The 27355-nt window shown below is 37.6% G+C and overlaps 1 protein-coding gene and 1 long non-coding RNA gene across 3 annotated transcripts; one reads left to right on the forward strand and one right to left on the reverse strand.

The window, feature by feature from the left end:
* Positions 1-14490, forward strand: Pdc (phosducin). Of its 2 annotated transcripts, none has more exons than NM_001159730.1 (4): positions 1-84; positions 8900-8984; positions 11310-11455; positions 13559-14490. In NM_001159730.1, the coding sequence occupies exons 2-4, from the start codon at positions 8924-8926 to the stop codon at positions 14084-14086; spliced, it is 735 nt and encodes a 244-aa protein (NP_001153202.1). In that variant the 5' UTR covers positions 1-84; positions 8900-8923; the 3' UTR covers positions 14087-14490. The 2 variants fall into 2 exon arrangements, with proteins under 2 accessions (NP_001153202.1, NP_077778.1); NM_024458.2 differs by having other exon boundaries at positions 1-72.
* On the reverse strand, positions 1265-27355 carry 2310030A07Rik (RIKEN cDNA 2310030A07 gene). The gene is made up of 4 exons (NR_040603.1): positions 27246-27355; positions 25481-25552; positions 3227-3414; positions 1265-1504 (listed from the first exon to the last, which is right to left on the reverse strand). It is a non-coding gene; the product is annotated as an RIKEN cDNA 2310030A07 gene (long non-coding RNA).

Here is a 27355-nt window from a genome sequence, read left to right on the forward strand (position 1 = left end):
AAAGGAGTTCAGTGGACAGCGATTCTCACTCCCTGGACATATTCTAGAACACCAGGAACAGAGACCCAAACTGTGAGTCTACAAGTAAGGTTTTTGATAATATATTTTTTAAAGAAATTTGTCTTGTAGGAAATGATTATAATTTCAGTGTTTATATGTTATTGTGTTCTTTTAAAATCTTTCCAACTGACATCAAACGTGCTATAAAGGCAATTACATACTGTTTATGTTTCCCTCCTAAAGCTATTTATGTTGTCATCTCTGTCAAACAAAATTCAGATTAAACACACAAGTGTGAGTCTGGTATTCTGCATGTTTAATATAAGTCCTCATATGGGGAATTAATTCTGAAAGTTTAAATTCTCCAGTTCTCCTGTGAGTGCAAGAAGAACTGAAGGAAAGAGAAGACAACGCTTTTCACTCTGTGTTTGAGAATTTGGCTCTCAGCACATAGAAAGCAGCAAGTCCTCTGTTCTAAAGCATTTTCACTTAATACTAAGGCTTTGTGGACTGCGGGATAAAACAGTCAAAAATGTGCTTCAAGGCTTTTGGATAACAGAACTCATTTCAGGCTGTTGTTTCTTTTTTTTTTTTAAACTTTAAAGTGGAGATAAAAATATCTCCTTCAAATGTCTAAAACTTTGAAGAAATCAAAATGATGCTTCTTAAATATTGAGACCTTGATGAGATTTGCTAAGTTATGTGAAATTTTTCTTTTGATTGATTTCATTTTCCTTCTACTTTGCCCCAATGAACATTATCATTACCAATAAATTTTACTATTTGGGTAATGAACATGTGTATAGTATGTTTTTCCCATTGCTTTGAAACAAAGTTATTTTTAACTTCAAACAGCTTTTCACTACAGTGTTCATTTTTAACTAGTTTCATTTATGCATATATATCCATTATATATGATACATGAAATCACATTATTGTAATTTGCTCCATAGATCATCTAATTCATCAAATTGAGAATTGTCAATTTTTGACAAAATATTTTGTTTAGTGACTAGATTTTATGTTATATTATTATTATCAAAATATCTGGAGAATAATTTATAATATTCATGACAGAATTAAACAATATGTGCTGGAAGTAAATGAGTTTACAAAAATTATATATAACTAAGAAAGATAGCTCCCATAAATTTCTTGGATGGCTGTGATACTTCTATCCTCTCCAGAACAAGATAATGTCTAAAGATTGTAAAAGCAATGCTGGTGTTGATATCTTTTCATTAAGCACAGGAATTTCATTTTACTTCTGAAAGCTCATGTTTATTAAAGTTTTGTGCTGATAATACAGGCTGATGAATATAAAACTGCTGCTTTCCATGTGTTCCTGGTGTCCAAGTTCTTCAAAAGTCATCCTACTCCTTCCTCCTGCCCAGGCTCGTGTGTTCTATTTATAGAGTAGGGAAGAGGCTAAGAACATCTGCTCCACAGCTTCTGATGTTGATGTTTCCATCACAAGTCTTGCATCCGTTGTCACAAACAGTGTCTAGATTCAGGGGGAGGACAGAAGTACATTAGCTAAGGCCGTACTTTATATGTAAAGAAGAGCACAACAGCAACTGTTGACTTCCTGCCGCTTGCTCAGCTCAATGTTCTTACTCACTGCCACTGTTTTAAAGACTGCCTTATATTCCACTCATGCTTACAGTAATTTGTCTTTAAAGAAAACTCTCATTATGATAACAATGAAATGTAAAAGCTCTGCACCACCAAATTAACAAGCAGGATAACTAATGACGGCAACAGAAATACTGGGCGTCTTTACTCTCTAAGCAAAGCCCTATTTCCTTTGTGAACTGAAATGCAGGGAGGAGTTTAAATGGCAGTTGTATGTGGCAGAAGCACAGAAATGAAGACCAATCACTTGACAATTATCAAAATCATTAGAGAATAATTATGCCACACCCCACCCAAACCAGCATTCCTATTTCCTCTTTGCCATTTCATGTACATTTTATTATGCTCCATTCCTCAGTTCAAGATTAATGTTTTATTTTATATGTTCTCAAATGCCTTGCAGCGAATATTGCTTATGAAATATAAATCAAAGTACTTTTATAAAGTACCCAGTCAGTAATGAAATAGGAACATATAAAATAGTTGAGGGGTAAAATATATGATACATGATCTTTGACGGGAAAGATAATTATGTATAAGCAGAACATATAGGCATTGGCTCTTAAATAAAATTTAGATTTGGTTTACTATATAAATTATTAAATTTACTTAGGCTTCAATTTTTTATTATTCAGTAATTAACAAATTATTTTTTACCCCAAACATATTAAGTGACCAATACTAAATACTATATACACTTTACATAATTCCTTGCATTTATTCTCCATACACTTTTTGAAGTAGTTACAATTGTTACTCTCAGTTTTAGGAATGAAACCTAAAGCAAATAGAGTTTTAATGATTTGCCCAAGGTGGTCTAGCTAAAGTTTGGCAGAGCTAGACTTAAATCTAAGTAATCAAGAGTGTAGCACTATGTATGCTCCAATTCAAAGTATTTAAATGCATGGTCCACAGGAAGTCAAGTTCTTCTTTTGAGGAGCAGATACATACCAATAAATTAGAGGGTGATTTTAGAGGCTCACAGAGATGAGGCACAATGTGATCCTGTATAATGAAACTGACCTAAGGGTACATTTTGTGCTACCCCATCTCCTCTTTCAAGTCTAAAATCCTAACCGTGGGCTGGACTGGTAAACAGAAGAGAATATGGCTTTGGGCAAATAATCCCCTCCATCTTTCTGATTTGAAAGAAGAGTTACACAGATCCAGTAGTCCTTATACAATCTTGATGGAGTGTTGTCAAGCCTATTTCAAGTGAAATCAACCAGTAGCTTGTTTTGTTAAGAAATACAAAATGCTTTCTATAGGAGCCCAGTATGACACTGGAGGAGATATTTGTGGCAGGAGTTATCTATCTCAATGAACGAATTACTACTGGTGAGAACATTAGCCTGGCTTAGTTGATCAGATTAGCTCACAGTCACCTTGGAACAGAGAAGCAGACACGTAGGAGATATATGACTAACAATGGGAAAAGGGGAGAAGAGGAACTGTGACAAAGGTGACTGGATGCAGTGTGACTCTCATGGAACACAGAACATGGCATGAAATCCAGCTTTCTTGTGATAGTAAAGAGAAAACAGGAAGTTATGGGTTTTATCCATCTCACGCTTTTGCTAGTTTCAGCCACCTTACTGAATAACTGTTCCTCGAAGACTGGAGAGATGAACCCATGGGTAAAATGCTTGCTGCACAAACATAGAGGTGTGAGTTTGGATCCCTGGCACACACTTAACCAGTGGTGGTGGGCATCTATAATGCCAGCAGCGAGGGAGAGCAGGCAGAGCAGGCCAATCAATCATAGGGCTTCTTAAGCAACTGGAACAAAAGAAAAGCATTCTGATGTCAGCTTGTGCCTCCACATATGTACCCTACACAAGTGAGTGCACTCCCTTTGATTCACACACACACACACACACACACACACACACACACACATGCCTCAGACTGGACTCAGTCGGCCCCTCAACCCGCAAGAGAATCAGGGTTCCGGTATTCAGGTGAGCAAGGAGTCTGCGAAAAGTGACAGACAAACAGGAGAGAACACAAGAGAGTGTTGATCTGAATGTAATTTTTCAAAGCTGAGCATCAGACTTATATTATAGAAGGAGACAAGGAAGTTAAGTGATACATTAAGGTCATCCAAGGTACATGGAGGGTACCTGATGCAAAATGACTTTTACAACAATACAGAGGAATGCATACATAAAAGCTAACAGGAACCAACTGGGATAAAAATCAATGTTAACAACTGGGGTCAAAAACAGCCCCACCTAAGGTCAGTTTATTCTTAGAAGCCAGGGCAAGGGCTTCATGCCCTTGCCATAGTTCCAATTCTAGTCTATGGTATAATCCACCTTCCACTTAGGCCATTGTAAATTCCTGTGTATGGGAGTGAGTCAGCGGTTGTTCTAAGTGTTTACTCTAGTTCCTTCTTAGGCCAAAACCTTCCTTCTTCCTAGGCCATTGTAAATTCCTGTGTATGGGAGTGACTCAGCTGTTCTAAGTATACTTTGTAGACTAGCCCTGAGATTTCTAGCTCTATTCCAGTAAATTGTAATGCCTGATTTCTTTCACTGTCTCTCTGTCAACACTGGAGGCTTTTCATCTGAATGAGTAACATTCTTACAAAAATCAAAGCCCAAGTTTGGCTCAACGATTTCCTAGTATATTGGAACACTGGTGGAGGCTGATCTAACTTAGCTATATGTCAAAAATCATTCCTTAGAGGCACTTATAATAAAACAATATTGAAGGAAAGCAGACAGATCCATTCACCGACTAACACAATGACAAGTTTGGTGCATTCCTGATATGGGATGCCAAGGCTTTAGAAGACTAAGTTTCCGTGAAACTTTTTGCTTCGGGACTTCATCCAAGCTTTTGGGCCTGCCACGCAGTATTTACTGTAGTGGGTGTGGCACACACAGACACACACACCACAAACTTGTACATAAACAAAGAAAGAGATGGACAGACAGAAGTAGTTCTTTAATTCTATCACAGTTAGTAAATACATTTAAATTTTTTTATTAATTAAGTAAGTATAATAGGAGCTTTAGTTCAGTCAGTAGAGCACTTGCCTACTATACAGAAAGCCCTGGTCTCAATTTATACACCTGCTTCTACACAGCACACAGGGGAAGAGAAAGACAGGGAAATCAAAAGTTCAAGCTAATCCTCAGATACAGATCAAGTTCCAGGCTAACCTGGGATGCATAAGATCCTGTCTCAAAACCAACCAACAAGGAAGCAAGCAGGCAAGCAAACAAACAGTATTCTAACAGACCAACATTAACAAGAAGCAGGGTCACAGATTTTTACATCTCGCTAAGATGCAAAACTCAATAACTCTTTCAGACAGTAAATGTTGATGAAGTTAGCATTTGTATTCTGTCTTCTTGCTCCACTTTAACATCAATTTCCAGTCACATAAAAACATTCTCATTGGCATCAAAGGCTTATAATAATATCATTGTTAATTAAAAATCCATTACTCATACAATTTCAAGCCAAATGTTGATTTTATTTTATTTTATTTCTTTCTTTCTTTCTTCCTTCCTTCCTTCCTTTCTTCCTTCCTTCCTTCCTTCCTTCCTTCCTTTCTTTTTTTGTTTTAAGGGTGGGCAGTTCGAGACAGGATTTCTCTGTATAGTTCTGACTGTCCTGGAACTCACTCTGTAGACCAGGCTGGCCTCAAACTCAGAAATCCACCTGCTTCTGCCTCCCAAGTGCTGAGATTAAAGGCGTGCACGACCACAGCCCAGCTATTGTTTTCAAAACAGGGTTTCTCTGTGTAGCCCTGGCTGTCCAGGAATTCACTCTATAGACCAGGCTGGCTTAGAACTCAGAGATCTGCTTGCCTCTGCACCCTGAGTGCTAGGACTAAAGGCATACACTACCACTGCTTGACTCAAATGCTGATTTTTTTTAACTAACAATACTTAAGATAAATTTTAGTTTATACAACAGACACATTTATTTTCTTTTAAACACATTTTTATTATTCATACAAAATTATTGCATTTACATAATTTACATCATTTTAACCCCACACTCTCCCCTCTCCGGTTCATCCTATGTGTCTCTCCATTCTCTCTCAGCTTGATGGGCTCTTATTCTTTAATTGTGATAGATAGATAGATAGATAGATAGATAGATAGATAGATAGATAGATAGATAGATCCTACTAAATCAGTTTAATATATATATCAGAGGGCTTGTCCCTGTAGAAAACCAATTTTTCCCTATCTTAGCAGTCATTAATTGCCTGTAGCTCTTTATCTAGGGGTGAGGGGGTCTTACAATATTCCCCCTTTTACAATCAATATGGTAACTGGCATTGTCATTGTTCAGGCCTTGTTTAGAAAATATTTATTTTCTGTGTATCAGGATACATTATTTTTGAATATCAATGTAACTGCTTGTATGATGCCAATGTAAATTTACTACATTAGATTATTTGGGATACCAGCAAGTCCTAGAGGAGGTGGTAGAGGGGGAATTACTATGAATAAAAATGAACCTATCAATAGTGAGTGATATTCATTTTATGCTGTCTTCTACAGAGACCATGAATACTAAAAACAAACGTTTCCATGTTTCAATATTTTTCTTCTAATTGTTTACACTTTTTCTGGCAGTAAACCATAGAAAACTTTGTTAATTTTTATACTCTAACTCAAAGAAAGGCAGTCCAATTGGCTTATGTGTTAGCATTAGTGAAAACTCTACCAAAATATTTTTCTTTTTAAACAAAATTCACATCCCAGAGAACTATCCAACACAGTCTAACATAAGTATACACTAATTCAATAATTAGACCTAAAAATGAATAACCTAAGATTGACAATTAAGCTATTAAAAATAATAAATCAAGAAGGAAGCTATAGTTCTGTGTCTTCAATACTTGAAGTAGAATTATTTAAATGTTCTTAGTTTTATACATATTTATTTAGAATTATAGATAGCCAAATTAATAATCTACTCTTGCATAAGAAAAGGCTAATTAAGTTACTGTTTTGTTTTGGTTTTTACTAGAACTTAAGAGGCAATTGAAATAATAAACTATGTTTCAAGTTCTTTATTCTTTGCTTTTACTTTGAAGAAAAAACAGGTCATGTTTCTTTAGAAATAAAAATGGTTTTATATAATTGTAGTCATTATATTTCTTTTCTTAAACCAACAGTATTTACATATTTCCCTTTCATTTTTTCTTTTTCTGTTTTTTAATAAAAATATACAAATTCACTATCTTTTTTAAATAGCTAAATAAATCTAATATTTCTAATTGCAAATGAACAGAAATTGTACTCCTCATGGAGTATGAACACCAGCCGTTCTCTGTATATTATTACAAATTCACCATTCTTAATTATACTTATGATTATATAACCATTATAGAATCTTAATAGCTTACTTAAAAGCTTTTTCTTGTTCAAATGGGAAACCAAGTCAGCAAAGAATTTTGCTCTCAGCTGATTCTGTTAGGGACTGTAATAAAGGAAGCAGAATTCTAGGATCAACCCAAAAATTGTCACAAGTTAAGACACAAAAGGAGTCAAGACAAGCACTAAAGAAACCAACTCTGATACTGAAGCATAAATCAACAAAAGCTAAGAAGGAATTATTGTCCAGACTGGAAAATGTCAGTGTTCAAAACTGATGTTACAAGGAGAAAAGAGAAAATGTAAAGACACTTGGTATAGCCAATGTCACAGAGCTTCCCCAGTGGAGTTTCAGAGAAATCACAACTCTATAGACGGACCCCTTAGGGAACATACTAGTGTATATAAACCAAAATTTCCAGTTGATTAACGATAAATAAGTAAGTAGATTAATTTTACTGTGAACTAAGCATAAAGAAGTAATTAGCCATGAGGTTTCTGCAACATTTTAACTTCTCAAAATTATAAGAGAGTGTAGTGGGAGGAAAAAAATATATTTACTATCTCCTTTTCTTTCTTTGGTGGGCAATCATTTCATCAAAACTCACTCTTTAGCACTGAAAGATGTTAAATATTGATCAGCAATGTTTCTTAGGACAACTGTTTACAACTTAGTAACTGTTTTCAGTACGAAGTACACTGTACTTTTCAAATCATAGGAAGAAAGAATCCAAAGTAGTTACTTTAACAAATAATGTGATGGATAAGAGTAGGCTCCAAGTCAAATAGTCTAGGTTAAAATCCTGTACTAAACTTGCAAGACAAATTCTCCAGCTTCCACAATTTTAAAAAGAAATTACGTATGTCCTACCACATTGGGCTAGGAGAGTATTAAATAAATTTGTCACATAAGGTACTTGGAAAATGCACGTCTTGTAGTAAAATGCTTATAGTAAGTGTGGTGGTTTGAATAAGAATGGTCCCCAAATCCTCATATATTTTAGTGTTTAGTTATCAAGGGGGTGTGGCATTATTTGAGAAAGATTAGAACAATTGGAAGGTGTGGCCTTGTTGAAGTGGGTGTGGCTTTGTTGGAAGAAGTGTGTCACTAGGAGTGGGCTTTGAGGTTTCAAAGGTTCTTTGTCTCTCTGCCTGTGGATCATGATGTAGCTCTCAGCTACTGCTCCAGTACCTGTCTGCGTGTTTCAGCCATGATGAAAATGGACAAAACATCTGGAACTGTAAGAAAGGCCCTAATTAAATGCTTTTGTTTTGAAAGTGTTGGCTTGGTCATGGTATCTCTTCACAGCAATAGCACTAAAATAGCAAACATTCGACTAATTAGAATTTTTCATTATATGAGATATTGGGGTAGAGCCTTATGAAATCTTTTGACAAGTAGTAATAAAAATAAGGAATTTATTAATCAATAGTATTCACCAAGGTACCTAAACCCAAAATGAAAACATAAACCTTCAGGTTGGAGAGATGGCTCCGTGGTTAAGAACACTGACTGCAAACACATGGTGGCTCACAACCATCTGTAATGGGGTCTGATGCCCCCTTCTGGTATGTCTGAAGGCAACTACAGTGTACTCACATTAAATAAATAAATAAATAAATAAATAAATAAATAAATAAATAAATTTTTTAAAAAATAAAACATAAACCTTCAAAAGACAAACCACAAATTATACAAATATCTTTAGTAGTACTATTTAGTACTTGCTAAATCAATGTCCTCTTACAATGCAGACAGAAACATTCAACACACTCTTTCCCATAGTGAAAACCCTTACTCCACAAAGGTGACATCAGGGGATTATAAACACATGCACATGTTTCTAAGGATGTGTATGTGCTTGCATGTGTGTTCCGGAACTTATCAGCCTTACTGGTTCTTTTTCATCATACAGACTACACCAAACCCAACCCATAAAATGGAAGAAGCCGCCAGCCAAAGCTTAGAAGAAGATTTTGAAGGACAGGCCACGCACACAGGTAACTAATGTGCAGAGAAAACATAATTATTGAAGTAAGATTAAATCTATAAGTATCTCCTGTTCTTATAGAGACTTTTACTGAATTTAAGTAATACCTCCATCTAGTCAGAAAGAATAATTTAAAAACATTTGACTAAATAAATTAGCTTAAAATGAAATGACCCGGGATTTGTTATTTGTTAATTCAGTATCAAAGAGTTTGAAAAAAACACAAATTGTTGGTAATTTCCTGCTACCCTGGTATCATAAAACTCCTCTATCTACAAATTAATAAGATTCTTTCCATTCTGACAATCCTCCTGCCTGTACCCACTACAGCCTTCCTTGGTATGCTATATATAAATATAGTGATCAAAAGTAAGTAATACATAATTTTAGCTTTATGAATGTGAAAAAAACCAAGGGTCTAATAAAGAATTCTTGAATCAATCTACCTCCAGAATATCCAAACTATCATTTCATCAGGAGGCATTCTTAACTTGTTGAATTGTATGTGGTTGATTATATGCCACTACCAAGAGCTTAGCTGTTAAGTGCTGTGACTTGAGTTTTGCATTCAGAAGCCTTTTGACTCTACAGAATCTATGTCACTAGTACCTCCCATGTCTGTAAGCATGGACAGGAACCTTTGAATTCAGTCATAGGTTTGAATGCCTTAACACTTGTACCAGAATAAGTCTAAGGGAATTTATTTAATAACAGCTACGGTGAAAGTGTCTTTCTAAGTATGAAATAAGCAAAGCAATTGTAAGAGAAAATATAGGTCAGTCTGCTGGAAGGAAACAGGGATTACAGGAGGAGGGACGGAGTGAAGGAGATAAATGGAGGGTGAGAAAAAGCAGATGCACAGAAGAGGAAAGGGAAAGAAACAAAGGAAACGCCCATTGTCTGGTAAATGTTATCAGAAGAAAATATTAAAGGAAAAATCTAACATACTTAGGAGAAACATGTACAATACAATAGACAACAAATTAATATTTTAATATAAAGAGTTTCTACAAATAATAAGAAATTAAACGGCAACCAAGTACAATAGGGATGTACTAGTTACTTGGTGTGTTTTTGTGTTACTGTGATGAAATATCCAGCCATAAACAATTTCAGGAAGGAAGAGTTCATGTGTACTCACAGTTCTAGGTACAGTCATCACAGTGGGGATGTCAAGACCAGGCACTTGAGGCAGCTGGTCCATTGTATCCACACACAGTAGGCAGAGCAAAGTGGATGGTAATGCTTAGTTACCTGTCTCCAGGACCTCGGACCATGGAATGGTGATGCTCATAGTTAAGGTTTGTCTTCCCACCTCAATTAGCTCAACTAAATAAAGTCTTACAGACGTGCTAAGAGGCTTATCTCTTAAGTGATTATAGATCACATCAGATTGATGATCAGTGTTAACCATCACAGTGGGCAAAAGATTCGCAGAGAAAAAAATAACCTAAAAAAGATACAGACATAACTTTGGCAAGATGCATTTTTTTCCACAGTAGAAAAACTGTAAGTTTAACACATCCTCTGAATGAAGCACTGGGAGGAGGACAAATCAAAGTGGTTTGACCTCTGCAAGGGCAGTTAGCACCATCACACCCAGGAAGAGGCACGTTCTTCAGTGGAGGCATTTCACTTACACTTGACAGATAGGATAAATAATTGATTATAAGATGCCTCATTCAACATCATACATGATAGAAAAATGAGGAAACAATACCACCTGTAATAACTGACTAAATTGTATAGAAATTCATAATAATTTACTGTGTTCTATAATGAAAAGAAAAAGAAGAGAAAGGATGGCGACTTGGGGTGGAGATAAGGCTCAGTGGTTAAGAGCACTTGCTGCTCTTCCAGAGGACTGTAGAATAGTAAAAATAGAAACAGGGTTGCCTGAATCAATAAAATCAGTTGTAATCACTTTATTTAAATTTATACAATCTATATCAGAAGTTAATATACAATATAATATACAATGTGAGAAAGAAAGAATACACCCAAATGTAGAATACTATGTTAATGAGGAACAAGACTAAGCCTTAGTATGGGTAGCTCTATTAATATATATAATGTAATATATATATATGGTATTGATATATATTAAATTGTTAGAATATCAGTAATATATATTCTGCCCTAATGTATGCCTACATGACAGAAGAGGGCACCAGATCTCATTACAGACGGTTATAAAACATCATGTAGTTGCTGGAATTGAACTCAGGACCTGTGGAAAAACAGCTAGTGCTCTTAGCCTCTGAGCCATCTCTCTAGCCCATGTAAGCAGTAATTTTCAGAATTAAGAGAAAAACGTTTAAATTTTTAATTTCAGGACCCAAAGGAGTAATAAATGATTGGAGAAAGTTTAAATTAGAAAGTGAAGATGGTGATTCAATTCCACCCAGCAAGAAGGAAATCCTCAGACAAATGTCCTCTCCTCAGAGCAGAGATGACTCAAAAGAAAGAATGAGCAGAAAGGTAAGAGAAGAAAAGACTGGCTATGAGTTCTGTATTACCTAGTCTAAGTCCCTCAAGAGAATCACTTTAGAGTATTATGAAATGTTTTCCTTGTAGTATAAATCGAATACTGTGATTAAGGTATTCTATACTAAGAAACACATGTGGGAATCAAAAGAATGAATTATGAATATATGAACTGTTGTAGAGAAAGTTTAGAAAAATGAAAAAACAAAACATAGAATTTTAAATTATATAAACTATTCCATTCTCTGGGGCAACAAAAAACACCGTTGTGTGCTTTCACTACTGCATGATTATAGACAGGTGAATCTGTGTGCAGAGAAGTGTGAAGAGAGACATTCGCTGGGCTGAGGGTATTCGTAGTTTAGAAGAATAGGATCTCCTGGGAAGATCCGGGAGGACATAAGCAGAAGAAGCTCAACACTAGGAAAGCCAGCATTGCAAGAGTCTTAGTTACACAAGTGTGTGTCTGTGTCGTAAAGATGCAGAGTCAAAGAGGGCCTCTAAAATGTCAATGGAGATTATTTGAATATTAAATTTGTATATTATCAGTATTTTTATTTCCTTTTTAAAAATTTTAGTCCATTTTAAAATCTCCATTAGTATTTCATATTTATATGAGAAAATTAATAATGATAGAAGCAGTTAAGAGATTTTCATGTGTGGGAGATCACTCCAGTGGATTATTTATCACCAAATCAGTTTATATTGGGAGTATACTGAGTTAAGAGACTATGAGCAGAAATGTGCCTTGGCAGATGGCTTCAGACCATGATAGTGATCTTTAGTCTAACGGTGTAACACATAAAGACAGAAGTTGGTTCTTTATGTAACCATGCAGTGTGGACGAGACAATCACATTTTCTAAAGGGAGGAATTGTAAGAATGTCCTCTCCTCATTTGTTTCAAACAGATTGTGAAGGGTAAATAAATTTTAAAAGTGTCTTAAAACAAAATGAGTATTAAATCTGAGTTTTTAGTATTAAAGATTTTGTGCTGGTTGAACTTCAGAAATGTGCCTGTATGCCTAAGTATCTATGCCTCCATGTATAAACAGAACAACTTCTGACAGGGATTCTCGAATGTATCTCCAAATCAATATTCATGAGGCTTGGTTGCTTGAACTAGCAGGACTATGATGGCAGCTTATGAAATATGCAAAACATTTAATAATTTTAGGCCTAAAAGAATGGAATTGAGATGATAATATTAACATAGAGAAACTATTAGAATAGGAAAGAGACCTAGGTATGGTGGCACATATTGGCACTGGGGAGGTTGTGGTAAAAGGACCTTGAGTTCTAGGCTAGCCTAGAACAAGACCATATCAAAAGAAAGAGAGATGAAAGACAAAGGAAGAAAGAGGGAGGGAGGGTAGATTGGAAGGGAGAAAGAATTGGGAATATCAAGAAAACATACAAGAGGCAGAAACAAGTATTATAAAACAGTCAGCAGATGCAGTGACTACCATCCTTAGGGTCCCCAAATGCCAGCTTCCAAGTTTCTGGGCCTTTCTACACTTTTCAGTGAGCCGTATGACACTAGACAGCATCATTTCTTTATGTCTATTTTTTCTTGGTTGAGAGTAAGAGGTGATTAATTGTCTATCAGATATATTAATAATGGAGTCCATATTATGAAAGGGTATTAAGATAATTTGATGTTTTAACCACAATAGAATGTAACTCAGTGGTAAGGAATAACCTAGAAGGCTTGTTAAAATACAGACAATTCAACATCACCCTTATAGGTTCTGAGTCAGCAGATCTGGGTAGTGCCTATAATCGGAAAACAAAACAAACTGCTGACACTGAGCATTAATTAATTAATTAGTTCATCAAATATATAGTACAAGCTCCAACGGTACTTATTTCAATGAAAACCAAAACAGACTAAAGTGTAGAGAAAAGGTTCTGCAAGTGGCCTTTGAGCCAGTGCTTAAATGAGACACCTATGTTAGAAGCAGGGGCAGCGTGGTCTAAGCAAAAGGAGGCGTGGTCAACAAGTAAAAGCTGCTAGACTTGAGAATGAGTTTGATGCACCTAAAGACGAAACGTCCGTCGTTGGATTATCTCTATTATTTCTTTCTTGCGTTCTCAGATGAGCATTCAAGAATATGAACTCATTCATCAAGACAAAGAAGATGAGAGTTGCCTTCGCAAATACCGGAGGCAGTGCATGCAGGATATGCATCAGAAGTTGAGTTTTGGGCCTAGGTATGGGTTTGTGTATGAGCTGGAAACAGGGGAGCAATTCCTGGAAACCATCGAGAAGGAGCAGAAGGTCACCACAATTGTGGTTAACATTTACGAGGATGGTGTCAGGGGCTGCGATGCACTCAACAGCAGCTTAGCGTGCCTTGCAGTAGAGTACCCAATGGTCAAGTTCTGTAAAATAAAAGCTTCTAATACCGGAGCGGGGGACCGCTTTTCCACAGACGTACTCCCTACGTTGCTGGTGTACAAAGGTGGGGAACTCATAAGCAATTTTATTAGTGTGGCTGAACAATTTGCTGAAGAATTTTTTGCTGTGGATGTGGAGTCTTTCCTAAATGAATATGGATTACTACCAGAAAGAGAGATACATGACCTAGAGCAGACCAACATGGAAGACGAGGACATTGAATAAGCCTTCACCATGTCAGTATCTCATGTCTATCCTTTACACAGTGAACACTGATTTTTTTTTTTGGTAGTATCTATATTCCTTTAGCAAACACTAAATATGGGCCTGGCTATTTAAACTCGGGGGGGGGGACACACTAAAATTATGTACATAGCACTTTTTAGTACTAATTACTCAAATTGAGATAATATTTTACTGCAAGGATATTGTGGTTTTTAGCAAATAACTAGTAAGCAGAGGAGGTGGGTAATGTCAATGTTTAGATCATTGTAAAAATCCCTTTCAAGTTCCGTGTTAGATTTTGCTCCTCATTTTTCCCTTGGCATTTTTATTTGGGCTTTTCAAACTGAATACTGCTTATAAACTGGTTTGTACAATAAAAATAAAATCCTATGAAGAAACAAGTAGTCTGTGTAAAGCCTATCATGAGTTGAGTACTTAAAACTTCATAAAGCTCAAAAAGTAAATTAAAATGGTTTCATTTATTAGTCTCCAATAACCATAAATATGCATCTGAAAAGTATTGTTTTTATTTTCCAAACAATATAACAAGATGCAGAGAAGAAAAGTAAGATTTTAGCTTTCACTTTTCTTTAAAGTATTTTGAAATTTGTCCAAAAGAAAAAAAAAAAAAAAAAAAAAAGAGCCGGCAGCGCTGATGCACGCCTTCTTTAATCCCAGCACTTTGGGGGCAGAGGTCGATGGATCTCTAAGAGTTCGAGGCCAGTCTTATCTAGCAAATGAATTCTAGGGTAGCCAAGGCTACACAGAGAAACCCTGTGTCGAAAAAACAAAACAAAACAAAACAAAAATTTTGGAAGTTTGTCCTCCCTCACACAGACATGGAAGTGCAAAATAAAAAACAACATTAAAGTATAAATGCATAAGTTAGATGGAGAGTAAGATGAACGATGTCTAACTCAGAGTAAAAAGATAAAAGTGAGTGAGAGCTAAAGCAAAATGGTGAACAATGGAAGAAACGGTGCTTGGTACACAGCCAGACTCGGACTCCTCTTGAGATGTTGGGAGCATGCCAACGCCTGGCAGCCCATGGGTTAAACATGCAAATTATTCGAAGCTTTAGTCTCCATCCTTTTTGTTGTTGCTGTTGTTTTTGTTTGGGTTTTGGTTTTTCGAGACAGGGTTTCTCTGTGTAGCCCTGGCTGTCCTGGAACTCACTCTGTAGACCAGGCTGGCTTCGAACTCAGAAATCCTCCTTCCTGCTGGGATTAAAGGCGTGCGCCACCACTGCCTGACATCCTTTCACGTAACTAGCTTACGGTTCTTCCACCTTCATCCAGGACTCTAAACATTTCTCAGATGTTATCTGATGAGAACTATCTCATCTTTCAACCATCTGAAGTGAAATGACAACCTCACATAAACGTGGTCTACGACGTTCTAGAAAAAGCATCCACACAGGTGTCTCCAGCCAGCAGATCCGGCTGTGTAGGATCTGAACTCATTCCCCCAGGCACCGGAAGTTCTCTGCTGTGGTTATACCCCTCTCCTCTGCACTCTCTGTCCCTTTTCTCCATGTATTATTAATATTGGCTTTGAAATATTTATATATTACCCACAATTTAAAGTATGTTCATGTACAATTTAAAGTTTTAACCTACTGCTCACATCTCTGGTTTCTTTAAAGTCACAATTCTTAAAGGAGGTATCTAAAACAACCTACAATTCCTGTTCCACATTTTCTTTCCATCATACTGGTGGGACTCTGCCAAGCAATTCAAGTACAGTTGAAATCTCTTATCACATTTATTGGACAGCTTTTAGTCCATTTGTATTCAACTTCCCCTAAAACCCTATCAGAGGGGACTACTCTCTTCCCTTTGAGTTACTTCCTCTGGCTTCTGACAGCATACTGACACGCCCCTCCTATCCAACTGTCACTTCCTTCAAAGTCCTTCACTGAGTTCTCTAGGTACTCAGTCTAGGTCAGCTCTTTCAGTCAACTCTTGGATTGACATCTCCACCACCTCGTCTTTCTCTTCTCTTCTTTCCTTTTTTCTTTTCGTGTTTTGTTGTTGTTGTTGTTGTTGTTGTTTGTTTTTTGGTTTTTTGGTTTTTCAAGACAGGGTTTCTCTGTATACCCCTGGCTGTCCTGGAACTCACTTTGTAGACCAGGCTGGCCTCGAACTCAGAAATCCGCCTGCCTCTGCTGGGATTAAAGGCGTGCGCCACCAAGTAGAAGAAGAAGAAAAAAAAAAAAGCAAACAAAGAATAGGAAAGGAAAAGGCAGAAAGTCTGCCACTGGCATATGTATTCAGAATGAACAGATGTGTCAGAATTCCTGGCGATCACCAGTTTATGCTGACTGGTCTCCTACATAGTTTTGTCTCTAAATGAATATTTTTGTTCATGGATCTAAAATCCTGAATATTGATTCCTCATTATACATTTGGGGAAAGCATTTTAAACACCATATGGCCTGCTTTTAAATTTCTAGACAATAAGGATATCACGTGGAGGAAGAACAGGGAAAGGGACCAGGTACGATGTTTACATATAGTCAAGGAGCTTTAAAAACTGGTATTTTCTATCAAGTAGAGGCTGGAAATGCATTCATCTCTTGTAGAATTCTCTACTAAGAAAGTACTAGTCTTACAAATGTGGCAAAAATGTCAGATGTGCTGCCACATCCTGTACTCAGAACGCTGAAGCAAGAGGAAAGGCTTGGGAGTCATTAATTCAATGACAGTGTTGGCTATAAACAAAATAGCAAAGAGCAAGAGCAAAATCAAAAAAAAAAGTGAAAAAAAAAAAAGCCAAGCATCTTCACATGAAGTATTTATAAATCTAAAGGCTCAATAGACTAGCTATAGACTGGCATTAATTCCATGGACTGGAAGGAAACCCTTAAAGGATGGTGGTGAGATGGTGAAGAAGGATGGTCAAACATCTACAATACAACAATAGTTTAAGAACAAGATGTAGGTTCAGTTATTAGTGATTCAGTTATTCATTTGTTCATTTTATCCAGTAATTAGCTATTTAGTCATTCATTCTCAGTGGCCAGAGGAGGGAAAGAAAGGCTAACCATTTAAGGGAAACATCCATTTATAGTAAAAATAAATGAGAGAGAGAAAGAGAGAGAGAAATTACTGCTTTGAAACATTCCTATCCAAAGAAAGCTCCTCTCCTGTAAGAAACAAACCATCTTTTCATTTTGAATAAACAGCTTGCAAGCTTAAGCCGGACTAAGCCCAGGAATGTATTTAACCCATCATTGTCAAAGCAAAAGTAACTAGGTGGTACCAACTTAGAGAGCGAGTGATGACAGCAACCATTCTCAGCATAAGCACTAGGTGACTAATGGGTGCCAGGGCAAGCTTTGATCATAGAACACTCATCAGGAGAGTCACCCAAAAGACAGGATTTGACTAGAACGCCTGTTGCAAAGATGCTGCATTACAAAGGCCTTCAAGTAAACACTTAATCTGTTGATTAATTCCATAGGAGAAGAAATCATTAAAAAATACATTTATTAATTTTTTGAGAATTTTAAGAATGTATTTTGATCATATTCACCCCCAATTCCACCCTTAACTTCTCCCAGATCCACCCCAGAGATCATTTTTGATTTACTAAAGAAAGAGTTTTAAGTTAAAAAGTTTAAAATGTTATATACCATGTTACATGATTACTCAAATAATAATTGTAGTAGACCTGAAGGATAACTTGTTTGTTATCTAATGCTAGGAAATTTTGAAAGGAATAGTAAATTTGAATTGTAAATTGAAAAGCTAATTTATTCATTTGTTCAGAAAACATTACTGATAGTATGCAATGTCCATAGAGAGTTCTAGAGAGCAAGAAACAGAAGGAAGGTAAAGAAAGCAAGCCTTTATACAAGAGACAGAGGTAACTGCTTATACCTTTGTACCTCTATGGTGATGCCGGTGACTCTAATGGACACCAGTAGCAAACTTCTTTATCTGAATCCAATCATTCACTTTGTGAATTTGTGCATACTAATTAATCTCTCTGCACCTTTTAAAAACCTGTTAAACACAGATAATGACTTCACTTCTTCACAAAGTTACTATGAAATAAAAATGAGTAAATCATGTAAGCTAATAAGAAGACTGCCTAATGTGCAGATACTACTTAAATGTTGCTTGTCATTATTAATAGATATACAGCAAGTAAAATGATTCATATACTACACAGATTTAAAGGCATAAAGTTGTGCTTATATACATCAAAGTTAATTCAGGAATGTGTCAGATGCAATGCATCTATAGCAAACACAGTACTCACATCATTCTAGAAATGAACTTAACAAATACCTTATATATAGTATTTAAATTGGGAAAAGGGATAACATTTGAAATGTAAATAAAGAAAATATTCCCCTTCCGCTCGACTCGAGCCCCGGGCTACCTTGCCAGCAGAGTCTTGCCCAACACCCGCAAGGGCCCACACGGGACTCCCCATGGGATCCTAAGACCTCTGATGAGTGGAACACAGCGCCTGCCCCAATCCAATCGCGCGGAACCTGAGTCTGCGGTACATAGGGAAGCAGGCTACCCGGGCCTGATCTAGGGCTACCTTGCCAGCAGTCTTGCCCAACACCTGCAAGGGCCCACACGGGACTCCCCACGGGATCCTAAGACCTCTGGTGAGTGGAACACAGCGCCTGCCCCAATCCAATCGCGCGGAACCTGAGACTGCGGTACATAGGGAAGCAGGCTACCCGGGCTTGATCTGGGGCACAAACCCCTTCCGCTCCACTCGAGCCCCGGGCTACCTTGCCAGCGGCGTCGCCTGACACCCGCAAGGGCCCACACAGGATTCCACACGTGATCCTAAGACCTCTAGTGAGTGGAACACAACTTCTGCCAGGAGTCTGGTTCGAACACCAGATATCTGGGTACCTGCCCTGCAAGAAGAGAGCTTGCCTGCAGAGAATACTCTGCCCACTGAAACTAAGGAGAGTGCTACCCTCCAGGTCTGCTTATAGAGGCTAACAGAGTCACCTGAAGAACAAGCTCTTAACAGTGACAACTAAAACAGCTAGCTTCAGAGATTACCAGATGGCGAAAGGCAAACGTAAGAATCCTACTAACAGAAATCAAGACCACTCACCATCATCAGAACGCAGCACTCCCACCCCACCTAGTCCTGGGCACCCCAACACAACCGAAAATCTAGACCCAGATTTAAAAACATTTCTCATGATGATGATAGAGGACATCAAGAAGGACTTTCATAAGTCACTTAAAGAATTACAGGAGAGCACTGCTAAAGAGTTACAGGCCCTTAAAGAAAAGCAGGAAAACACAGCCAAACAGGTAGAAATCATTAAAGAAAAACAGGAAAACACATCCAAACAGGTGATGGAAATGAACAAAACCATACTAGAACTAAAAGGGGAAGTAGACACAATAAAGAAAACCCAAAGCGAGGCAACGCTGGAGATAGAAACCCTAGGAAAGAGATCTGGAACCATAGATTTGAGCATCAGCAACATAATACAAGAAATGGAAGAGAGAATCTCAGGTGCAGAAGATTCCATAGAGAACATCGACACAACAGTCAAAGAAAATACAAAATGCAAAAGGATCCTAACTCAAAACATCCAGGTAATCCAGGACACAATGAGAAGACCAAACCTACGGATAATAGGAATTGATGAGAATGAAGATTTTCAACTTAAAGGGCCAGCTAATATCTTCAACAAAATAATAGAAGAAAACTTCCCAAACATAAAAAAAGAGATGCCCATGATCATACAAGAAGCATACAGAACTCCAAATAGACTGGACCAGAAAAGAAATTCCTCCCGACACATAATAATCAGAACAACAAATGCACTAAATAAAGATAGAATATTAAAAGCAGTAAGGGAGAAAGGTCAAGTAACATATAAAGGAAGGCCTATCAGAATTACACCAGACTTTTCACCAGAGACTATGAAAGCCAGAAGAGCCTGGACAGATGTTATACAGACACTAAGAGAACACAAATGCCAGCCCAGGCTACTATACCCGGCCAAACTCTCAATTACCATAGATGGAGAAACCAAAGTATTCCACGACAAAAACAAATTCACACAATATCTTTCCACAAATCCAGCCCTTCAAAGGATAATAACAGAAAAGAAGCAATACAAGGACGGAAATCACGCCCTAGAACAACCAAGAAAGTAATCATTCAACAAACCAAAAAGAAGACAGCCACAAGAACAGAATGCCAACTCTAACAAAAAAATAAAAGGAAGCAACAATTACTTTTCCTTAATATCTCTTAATATCAATGGACTCAATTCCCCAATAAAAAGACATAGACTAACAGACTGGCTACACAAACAGGACCCAACATTCTGCTGCTTACAGGAAACCCATCTCAGGGAAAAAGACAGACACTACCTCAGAGTGAAAGGCTGGAAAACAATTTTCCAAGCAAAAGAAAACATTTTTTTTATGTTTGGGCTGAAGAAACAAGCTGGAGTAGCCATTTTAATATCGGATAAAATCGACATCCAACCCAAAGTTATCAAAAAAGACAAGGAGGGACACTTCATACTCATCAAAGGTAAAATCCTCCAAGAGGAACTCTCAATTCTGAATATCTACGCACCAAATGCAAGGGCAGCCACATTCATTAGAGACACTTTAGTAAAGCTCAAAGCATACATTGCACCTCACACAATAATAGTGGGAGACTTCAACACACCACTTTCTTCAAAGGACAGATCATGGAAACAGAAACTAAACAGGGACACAGTGAAACTAACAGAAGTTATGAAACAAATGGACCTGACAGATATCTACAGAACATTATATCCTAAAACAAAAGGATATACCTTCTTCTCAGCACCTCATGGGACCTTCTCCAAAATTGACCATATAATTGGTCACAAAACAGGCCTCAATAGATACAAAAATATTGAAATTGTCCCATGTATCCTATCAGACCACCATGGCCTAAGACTGATCTTCAATAACAACATAAATAATGGAAAGCCAAGATTCACGTGGAAACTGAATAACACTCTTCTCAATGATACCTTGGTCAAGGAAGGAATAAAGAAAGAAATTAAAGACATTTTAGAGTTTAATGAAAATGAAGCCACAACGTACCCAAACCTATGGGACACAATGAAAGCATTTCTAAGAGGGAAACTCATAGCTCTGAGTGCCACCAAGAAGAAACGGGAGACAGCACATACTAGCAGCTTGACAACACATCTAAAAGCCCTAGAAAAAAAGGAAGCAAATTCACCCAAGAGGAGTAGACGGCAGGAAATAATCAAACTCAGGGGTGAAATCAACCAAGTGGAAACAAGAAGAACTATTCAAAGAATTAACCAAACAAGGAGTTGGTTCTTTGAGAAAATCAACAAGATAGATAAACCCTTAGCTAGACTCACTAGAGGGCACAGGGACAAAATCCTAATTAACAAAATCAGAACTGAAAAGGGAGACATAACAACATATCCTGAAGAAATCCAGAGCACCATCAGATCCTTCTACAAAAGGCTATACTCAACAAAACTGGAAAACCTGGACGAAATGGACAAATTTCTGGACAGATACCAGGTACCAAAGTTGAATCAGGATCAAGTTGATCATCTAAACAGTCCCATATCACCTAAAGAAATAGAAGCAGTTATTAATAGTCTCCCAACCAAAAAAAGCCCAGGACCAGATGGGTTTAGTGCAGAGTTCTATCAGACCTTCAAAGAAGATCTAATTCCAGTTCTGCACAAACTATTTCACAAAATAGAAGTAGAAGGTACTCTACCCAACTCATTTTATGAAGCCACTATTACTCTGATACCTAAACCACAGAAAGACCCAACAAAGATAGAGAACTTCAGACCAATTTCTCTTATGAATATCGATGCAAAAATCCTCAATAAAATTCTCGCTAACCGAATCCAAGAACACTTTAAAGCAATCATCCATCCTGACCAAGTAGGTTTTATTCCAGGGATGCAGGGATGGTTTAATATACGAAAATCCATCAATGTAATCCATTATATAAACAAACTCAAAGACAAAAACCACATGATCATCTCGTTAGATGCAGAAAAAGCATTTGACAAGATCCAACACCCATTCATGATAAAAGTTTTGGAAAGATCAGGAATTCAAGGCCCATACCTAAACATGATAAAAGCAATCTACAGCAAACCAGTAGCCAACATCAAAGTAAATGGAGAGAAGCTGGAAGCAATCCCACTAAAATCAGGGACTAGACAAGGCTGCCCACTTTCTCCCTACCTTTTCAACATAGTACTTGAAGTATTAGCCAGAGCAATTCGACAACAAAAGGAGATCAAGGGGATACAAATTGGAAAAGAGGAAGTCAAAATATCACTTTTTGCAGATGATATGATAGTATATATAAGTGACCCTAAAAATTCTACCAGAGAACTCCTAAACCTGATAAATAGCTTCGGTGAAGTAGCTGGATATAAAATAAACTCAAACAAGTCAATGGCCTTTCTCTATACAAAGAATAAACAGGCTGAGAAAGAAATTAGGGAAACAACACCCTTCTCAATAGTCACAAATAATATAAAATATCTTGGCGTGACTCTAACTAAGGAAGTGAAAGCTCTGTATGATAAAAACTTCAAATCTCTGAAGAAAGAAATTAAGGAAGATCTCAGAAGATGGAAAGATCTCTCATGCTCATGGATTGGCAGGATCAACATTGTAAAAATGGCTATCTTGCCAAAAGCAATCTACAGATTCAATGCAATCCCCATCAAAATTCCAACTCAATTCTTCAACGAATTGGAAGGAGCAATTTGCAAATTTGTCTGGAATAACAAAAAACCTAGGATAGCAAAAAGTCTTCTCAAGGATAAAAGAACTTCTGGCGGAATCACCATGCCAGACCTAAAGCTTTACTACAGAGCAATTGTGATAAAAACTGCATGGTACTGGTATAGAGACAGACAAGTAGACCAATGGAATAGAATTGAAGACCCAGAAATGAACCCACACACCTATGGTCACTTGATCTTCGACAAGGGAGCTAAAACCATCCAGTGGAAGAAAGACAGCATTTTCAACAATTGGTGCTGGCACAACTGGTTGTTATCGTGTAGAAGAATGCGAATCGATCCATACTTATCTCCTTGTACTAAGGTCAAATCTAAGTGGATCAAGGAACTTCACATAAAACCAGAGACACTGAAACTTATAGAGGAGAAAGTGGGGAAAAGCCTTGAAGATATGAGCACAGGGGAAAAATTCCTGAACAGAACAGCAATGGCTTGTGCTGTAAGATCGAGAATTGACAAATGGGACCTAATGAAACTCCAAAGTTTCTGCAAGGCAAAAGACACCGTCAATAAGACAAAAAGACCACCAACAGATTGGGAAAGGATCTTTACCTATCCTAAATCAGATAGGGGACTAATATCCAACATATATAAAGAACTCAAGAAGGTGGACTTCAGAAAATCAAATAACCCCATTAAAAAATGGGGCTCAGAACTGAACAAAGAATTCTCACCTGAGGAATACCGAATGGCAGAGAAGCACCTGAAAAAATGTTCAACATCCTTAATCATCAGGGAAATGCAAATCAAAACAACCCTGAGATTCCACCTCACACCAGTCAGAATGGCTAAGATCAAAAATTCAGGTGACAGCAGATGCTGGCGTGGATGTGGAGAAAGAGGAACACTCCTCCATTGTTGGTGGGAGTGCAGGCTTGTACAACCACTCTGGAAATCAGTCTGGCGGGTCCTCAGAAAATTGGACATAGTACTACCGGAGGATCCAGCAATACCTCTCCTGGGCATATATCCAGAAGATGCCCCAACTGGTAAGAAGGACACATGCTCCACTATGTTCATAGCAGCCTTATTTATAATAGCCAGAAGATGGAAAGAACCTAGATGCCCCTCAACAGAGGAATGGATACAGAAAATGTGGTACATCTACACAATGGAGTACTACTCAGCTATTAAAAAGAATGAATTTATGAAATTCCTAGCCAAATGGAAGGACCTGGAGGGCATCATCCTGAGTGAGGTAACACATTCACAAAGAAACTCACACAATATGTACTCACTGATAAGTGGATATTAGCCCCAAACCTAGGATACCCAAGATATAAGATATAATTTGCTAAACACATGAAACTCAAGAAGAATGAAGACTGAAGTGTGGACACTATGCCCCTCCTTAGATTTGGGAACAAAACACCCATGGAAGGAGTTACAGAGACAAAGTTTGGAGCTGAGATGAAAGGATGGACCATGTAGAGACTGCCATATCCAGGGATCCACCCCATAATCAGCATCCAAACGCTGACACCATTGCATACACTAGCAAGATTTTATTGAAAGGACCCAGATATAGCTGTCTCTTTTGAGACTATGCCGGGCCTAGCAAACACAGAAGTGGATGCTCACAGTCAGCTAATGGATGGATCATAGGGCTCCCAATGGAGGAGCTAGAGAAAGTAGCCAAGGAGCTAAAGGGATCTGCAACCCTATAGGTGGAACAACATTATGAACTAACCAGTACCCCGGAGCTCTTGACTCTAGCTGCATATATATCAAAAGATGGCCTAGTCGGCCATCACTGGAAAGAGAGGCCCATTGGACTTGCAAACTTTATATGCCCCAGTACAGGGGAACACCAGGGCAAAAAAGGGGGAGTGGGTGGGCAGGGGAGTGGGGGTGGGTGGATATGGGGGACTTTTGGTATAGCATTGGAAATGTAAATGAGCTAAATACCTAATAAAAAATGGAAAAAAAAGAAAATATTCAATAAAAAATTCAATAAAAATATTTAAATCAAAAGAGAAAAGTCCTTTAAAAATTCCAAAGCAATGAAAGGCAGATAAGTAACTACAACAAAGTGGCCCAACCACCGTACACATTAGATTCTACAGCCCATCTCCATGCTTTGGGGCACACTGAACACTGATGACGATTCTCCAACTGCTTTGCCTGGTGTTCATGGACTATATCTTCCCAGTTTTATCTTGTGGCCTTTCTTTCTTGATAACTTCCTCATTGACTCTTTGGATTCCGTTATTAATCCTGATGGTTGCTCCTATGTCAAGATTTCCGAATATCACTATTATTGGCATTTCTGTGAAGATTTGCTCTGCACACTAAAAGACAGTTAGCAGCATCTTTGACCTTTCTCAAATAGATGCTAGTAACATCCTCCTCTAATTGCAACAACAAAAAACTTTCTTTAGACAATGTCAAGTGCTCTCCGGAAAGCAAGAACCATGCCCAGTAGAAAATCACTTACCATGACATACGAAACATATTTTCTGCCTCCTGCTTTCTACATTTGTGGAGATTTAACTCACCATAATTTGTCACTAGAATCATTGCAACCATTTCCTAACTGCACTTCACAACTACTAATCATCAAGTTGATACCAGAAACATACCACAAAAAGATTAAGTGGCTGAGAAAATCCCAAGACTGTTGGGTCATGCCGCTGAAAGTTTTCTCAGGATATCTGTGAAGCAAAAGAAAAGAATTGGCTTTGTGGAGTGCTTTAAATTATATTCTGAAATGTATTGGAATATAAATATTTTCTTGATGACCTATACATTCTGAAAGTGAAGTAGCTATGTACAGTGTACCTTCCATTAATGAAGCAAGTATGTTTTTTTTTATGTAAACTCAACAGCAACACTTCTCAAGGTAATTTTTATATATATTTTTTATTAGGTATTTTCCTCATTTACATTTCCAATGCTATCCCAAAAGTCCCCCATACCCTCCCCCCACTCCCCTACCCACCCACTCTCACTTTTTGGCCCTGGCATTCCCCTGTACTGGGGCATATAAAGTTTGCAAGTCCAATGGGTCTCTCTTTCCAGTGATGGCCAACTAGGCCATCTTTTGATATATATGCAGCTAGAGTCAAGAGCTCCAGGGTACTGGTTAGTTCATAATGTTGTTCCACCTATAGGGTTGCAGATCCCTTTAGCTCCTTGGGTTCTTTCTCTAGCTCCTCCATTGGGGGCCCTGTGATCCATCCAATAGCTGACTGTGAGCATCCACTTCTGTGTTTTCTAGGCCCCGGCATAGTCTCACAAGAAACAGCTATATCTGGGTCCTTTCAGCAACATCTTGCTAGTGTGTGCAATGGTGTCAGCATTTGGAAGCTGATTATGGGATGGATCCCTGCATATGGCAGTCTCTAGATGGTCCATCCTTTTGTCTCCGCTCCAAACTTGTCTCTGTAACTCCTTCCATGGGTGTTTTGTTCCCAATTCTAAGAAGGGGCAAAGTGTCCACACTTTGGTCTTTGTTCTTCTTGAGTTTCATGCGTTTAGCAAATTTTATCTTATATCTTGGGTATCCTAAGTTTCTGGGCTAATATCCACTTATCAGTGAGTACATATTGTGTGAGCTTTCGAGGTAATTTTTATGGCTATCATCTTTAACTAAATGTTTGAAACTTGAAGTATTAGTGGCATATTGGGGCTGAGGGAAGCATCAAGATAACTGAGTTTTCTCTTGCCATGGAAGGTGACTAATGATCTGATTGTGGCCCTCAGAATCTACATTTAAAAGTCTAACACAGTGGGACACATATATACATGCCTATGGTGAGACAGGAGGTGGGGAAGAGACTGTTGGATAGCTGAAGTAGGGGGAACATGAGGTTAAAACTAGCCTGAGCTCCATAGCACTACTATGTTTTAAACAACAACAACTTGAAGAAAACTTGACATAATCAAATTTTAATGTACATAAAACAGTTGTATAGACAAACGCAGTAACCATTTTAGTTTTCAAGATCTCTGCTATTTCAATAACTCTTGATTCTTTAAAAAAGAAAAATCTGAACTTAAGATTCACAAGAAATTGTTTACCCTGTTATGAAAATAAAACATTTTTTGAAAAGTAAGATATTAAATCCTGAAACGTAATAACCAACTACTACATGCATTCATGATTACTGAGGAAGTCGTATAAAGGTAATATCAAGCATGCTGTGGAATACTAGTAGCTTTGGAGACCCCAAATAGAAAAGACAGCTTTGTATTATGTTATCACAGAAAGATGCTCCTGGACACACTATGTAATGATTCTCCATAAACACATCTAAACTCATATTCTGCATTAGTTACTTTACTGTTGCAGTAATAAAACACTGCCAAGGCAACCCACAGAAGAAAGAGTTTATTTGAGCTTACAGTTCCAGAGGGATCAGAGTCCATGATGGCAGAGCAGAAGAACAGCAGCTGAAGCTAGATGTTGAGTGTTTACATCTGGATCTACAAGCAAGACGTGGAGAGATTAAACT

The sequence above is a fragment of the Mus musculus genome, chromosome 1 (assembly GCF_000001635.26).
Source record: "Mus musculus strain C57BL/6J chromosome 1, GRCm38.p6 C57BL/6J".
NCBI lineage: Eukaryota > Metazoa > Chordata > Mammalia > Rodentia > Muridae > Mus > Mus musculus.

Excerpts from the sequence above, each read along its gene's own strand:
- Pdc (NM_001159730.1), top strand. The coding sequence starts at position 8,924 with ATGGAAGAAGCCGCCAGCCAAAGCTTAGAAGAAGATTTTGAAGGACAG. Across the intron at positions 8,985-11,309 it reads AGGACAGGCCACGCACACAG|GACCCAAAGGAGTAATAAAT; the intron begins GTAACTAATGTG and ends TTTTAATTTCAG. Across the intron at positions 11,456-13,558 it reads AAGAAAGAATGAGCAGAAAG|ATGAGCATTCAAGAATATGA; the intron begins GTAAGAGAAGAA and ends TTGCGTTCTCAG.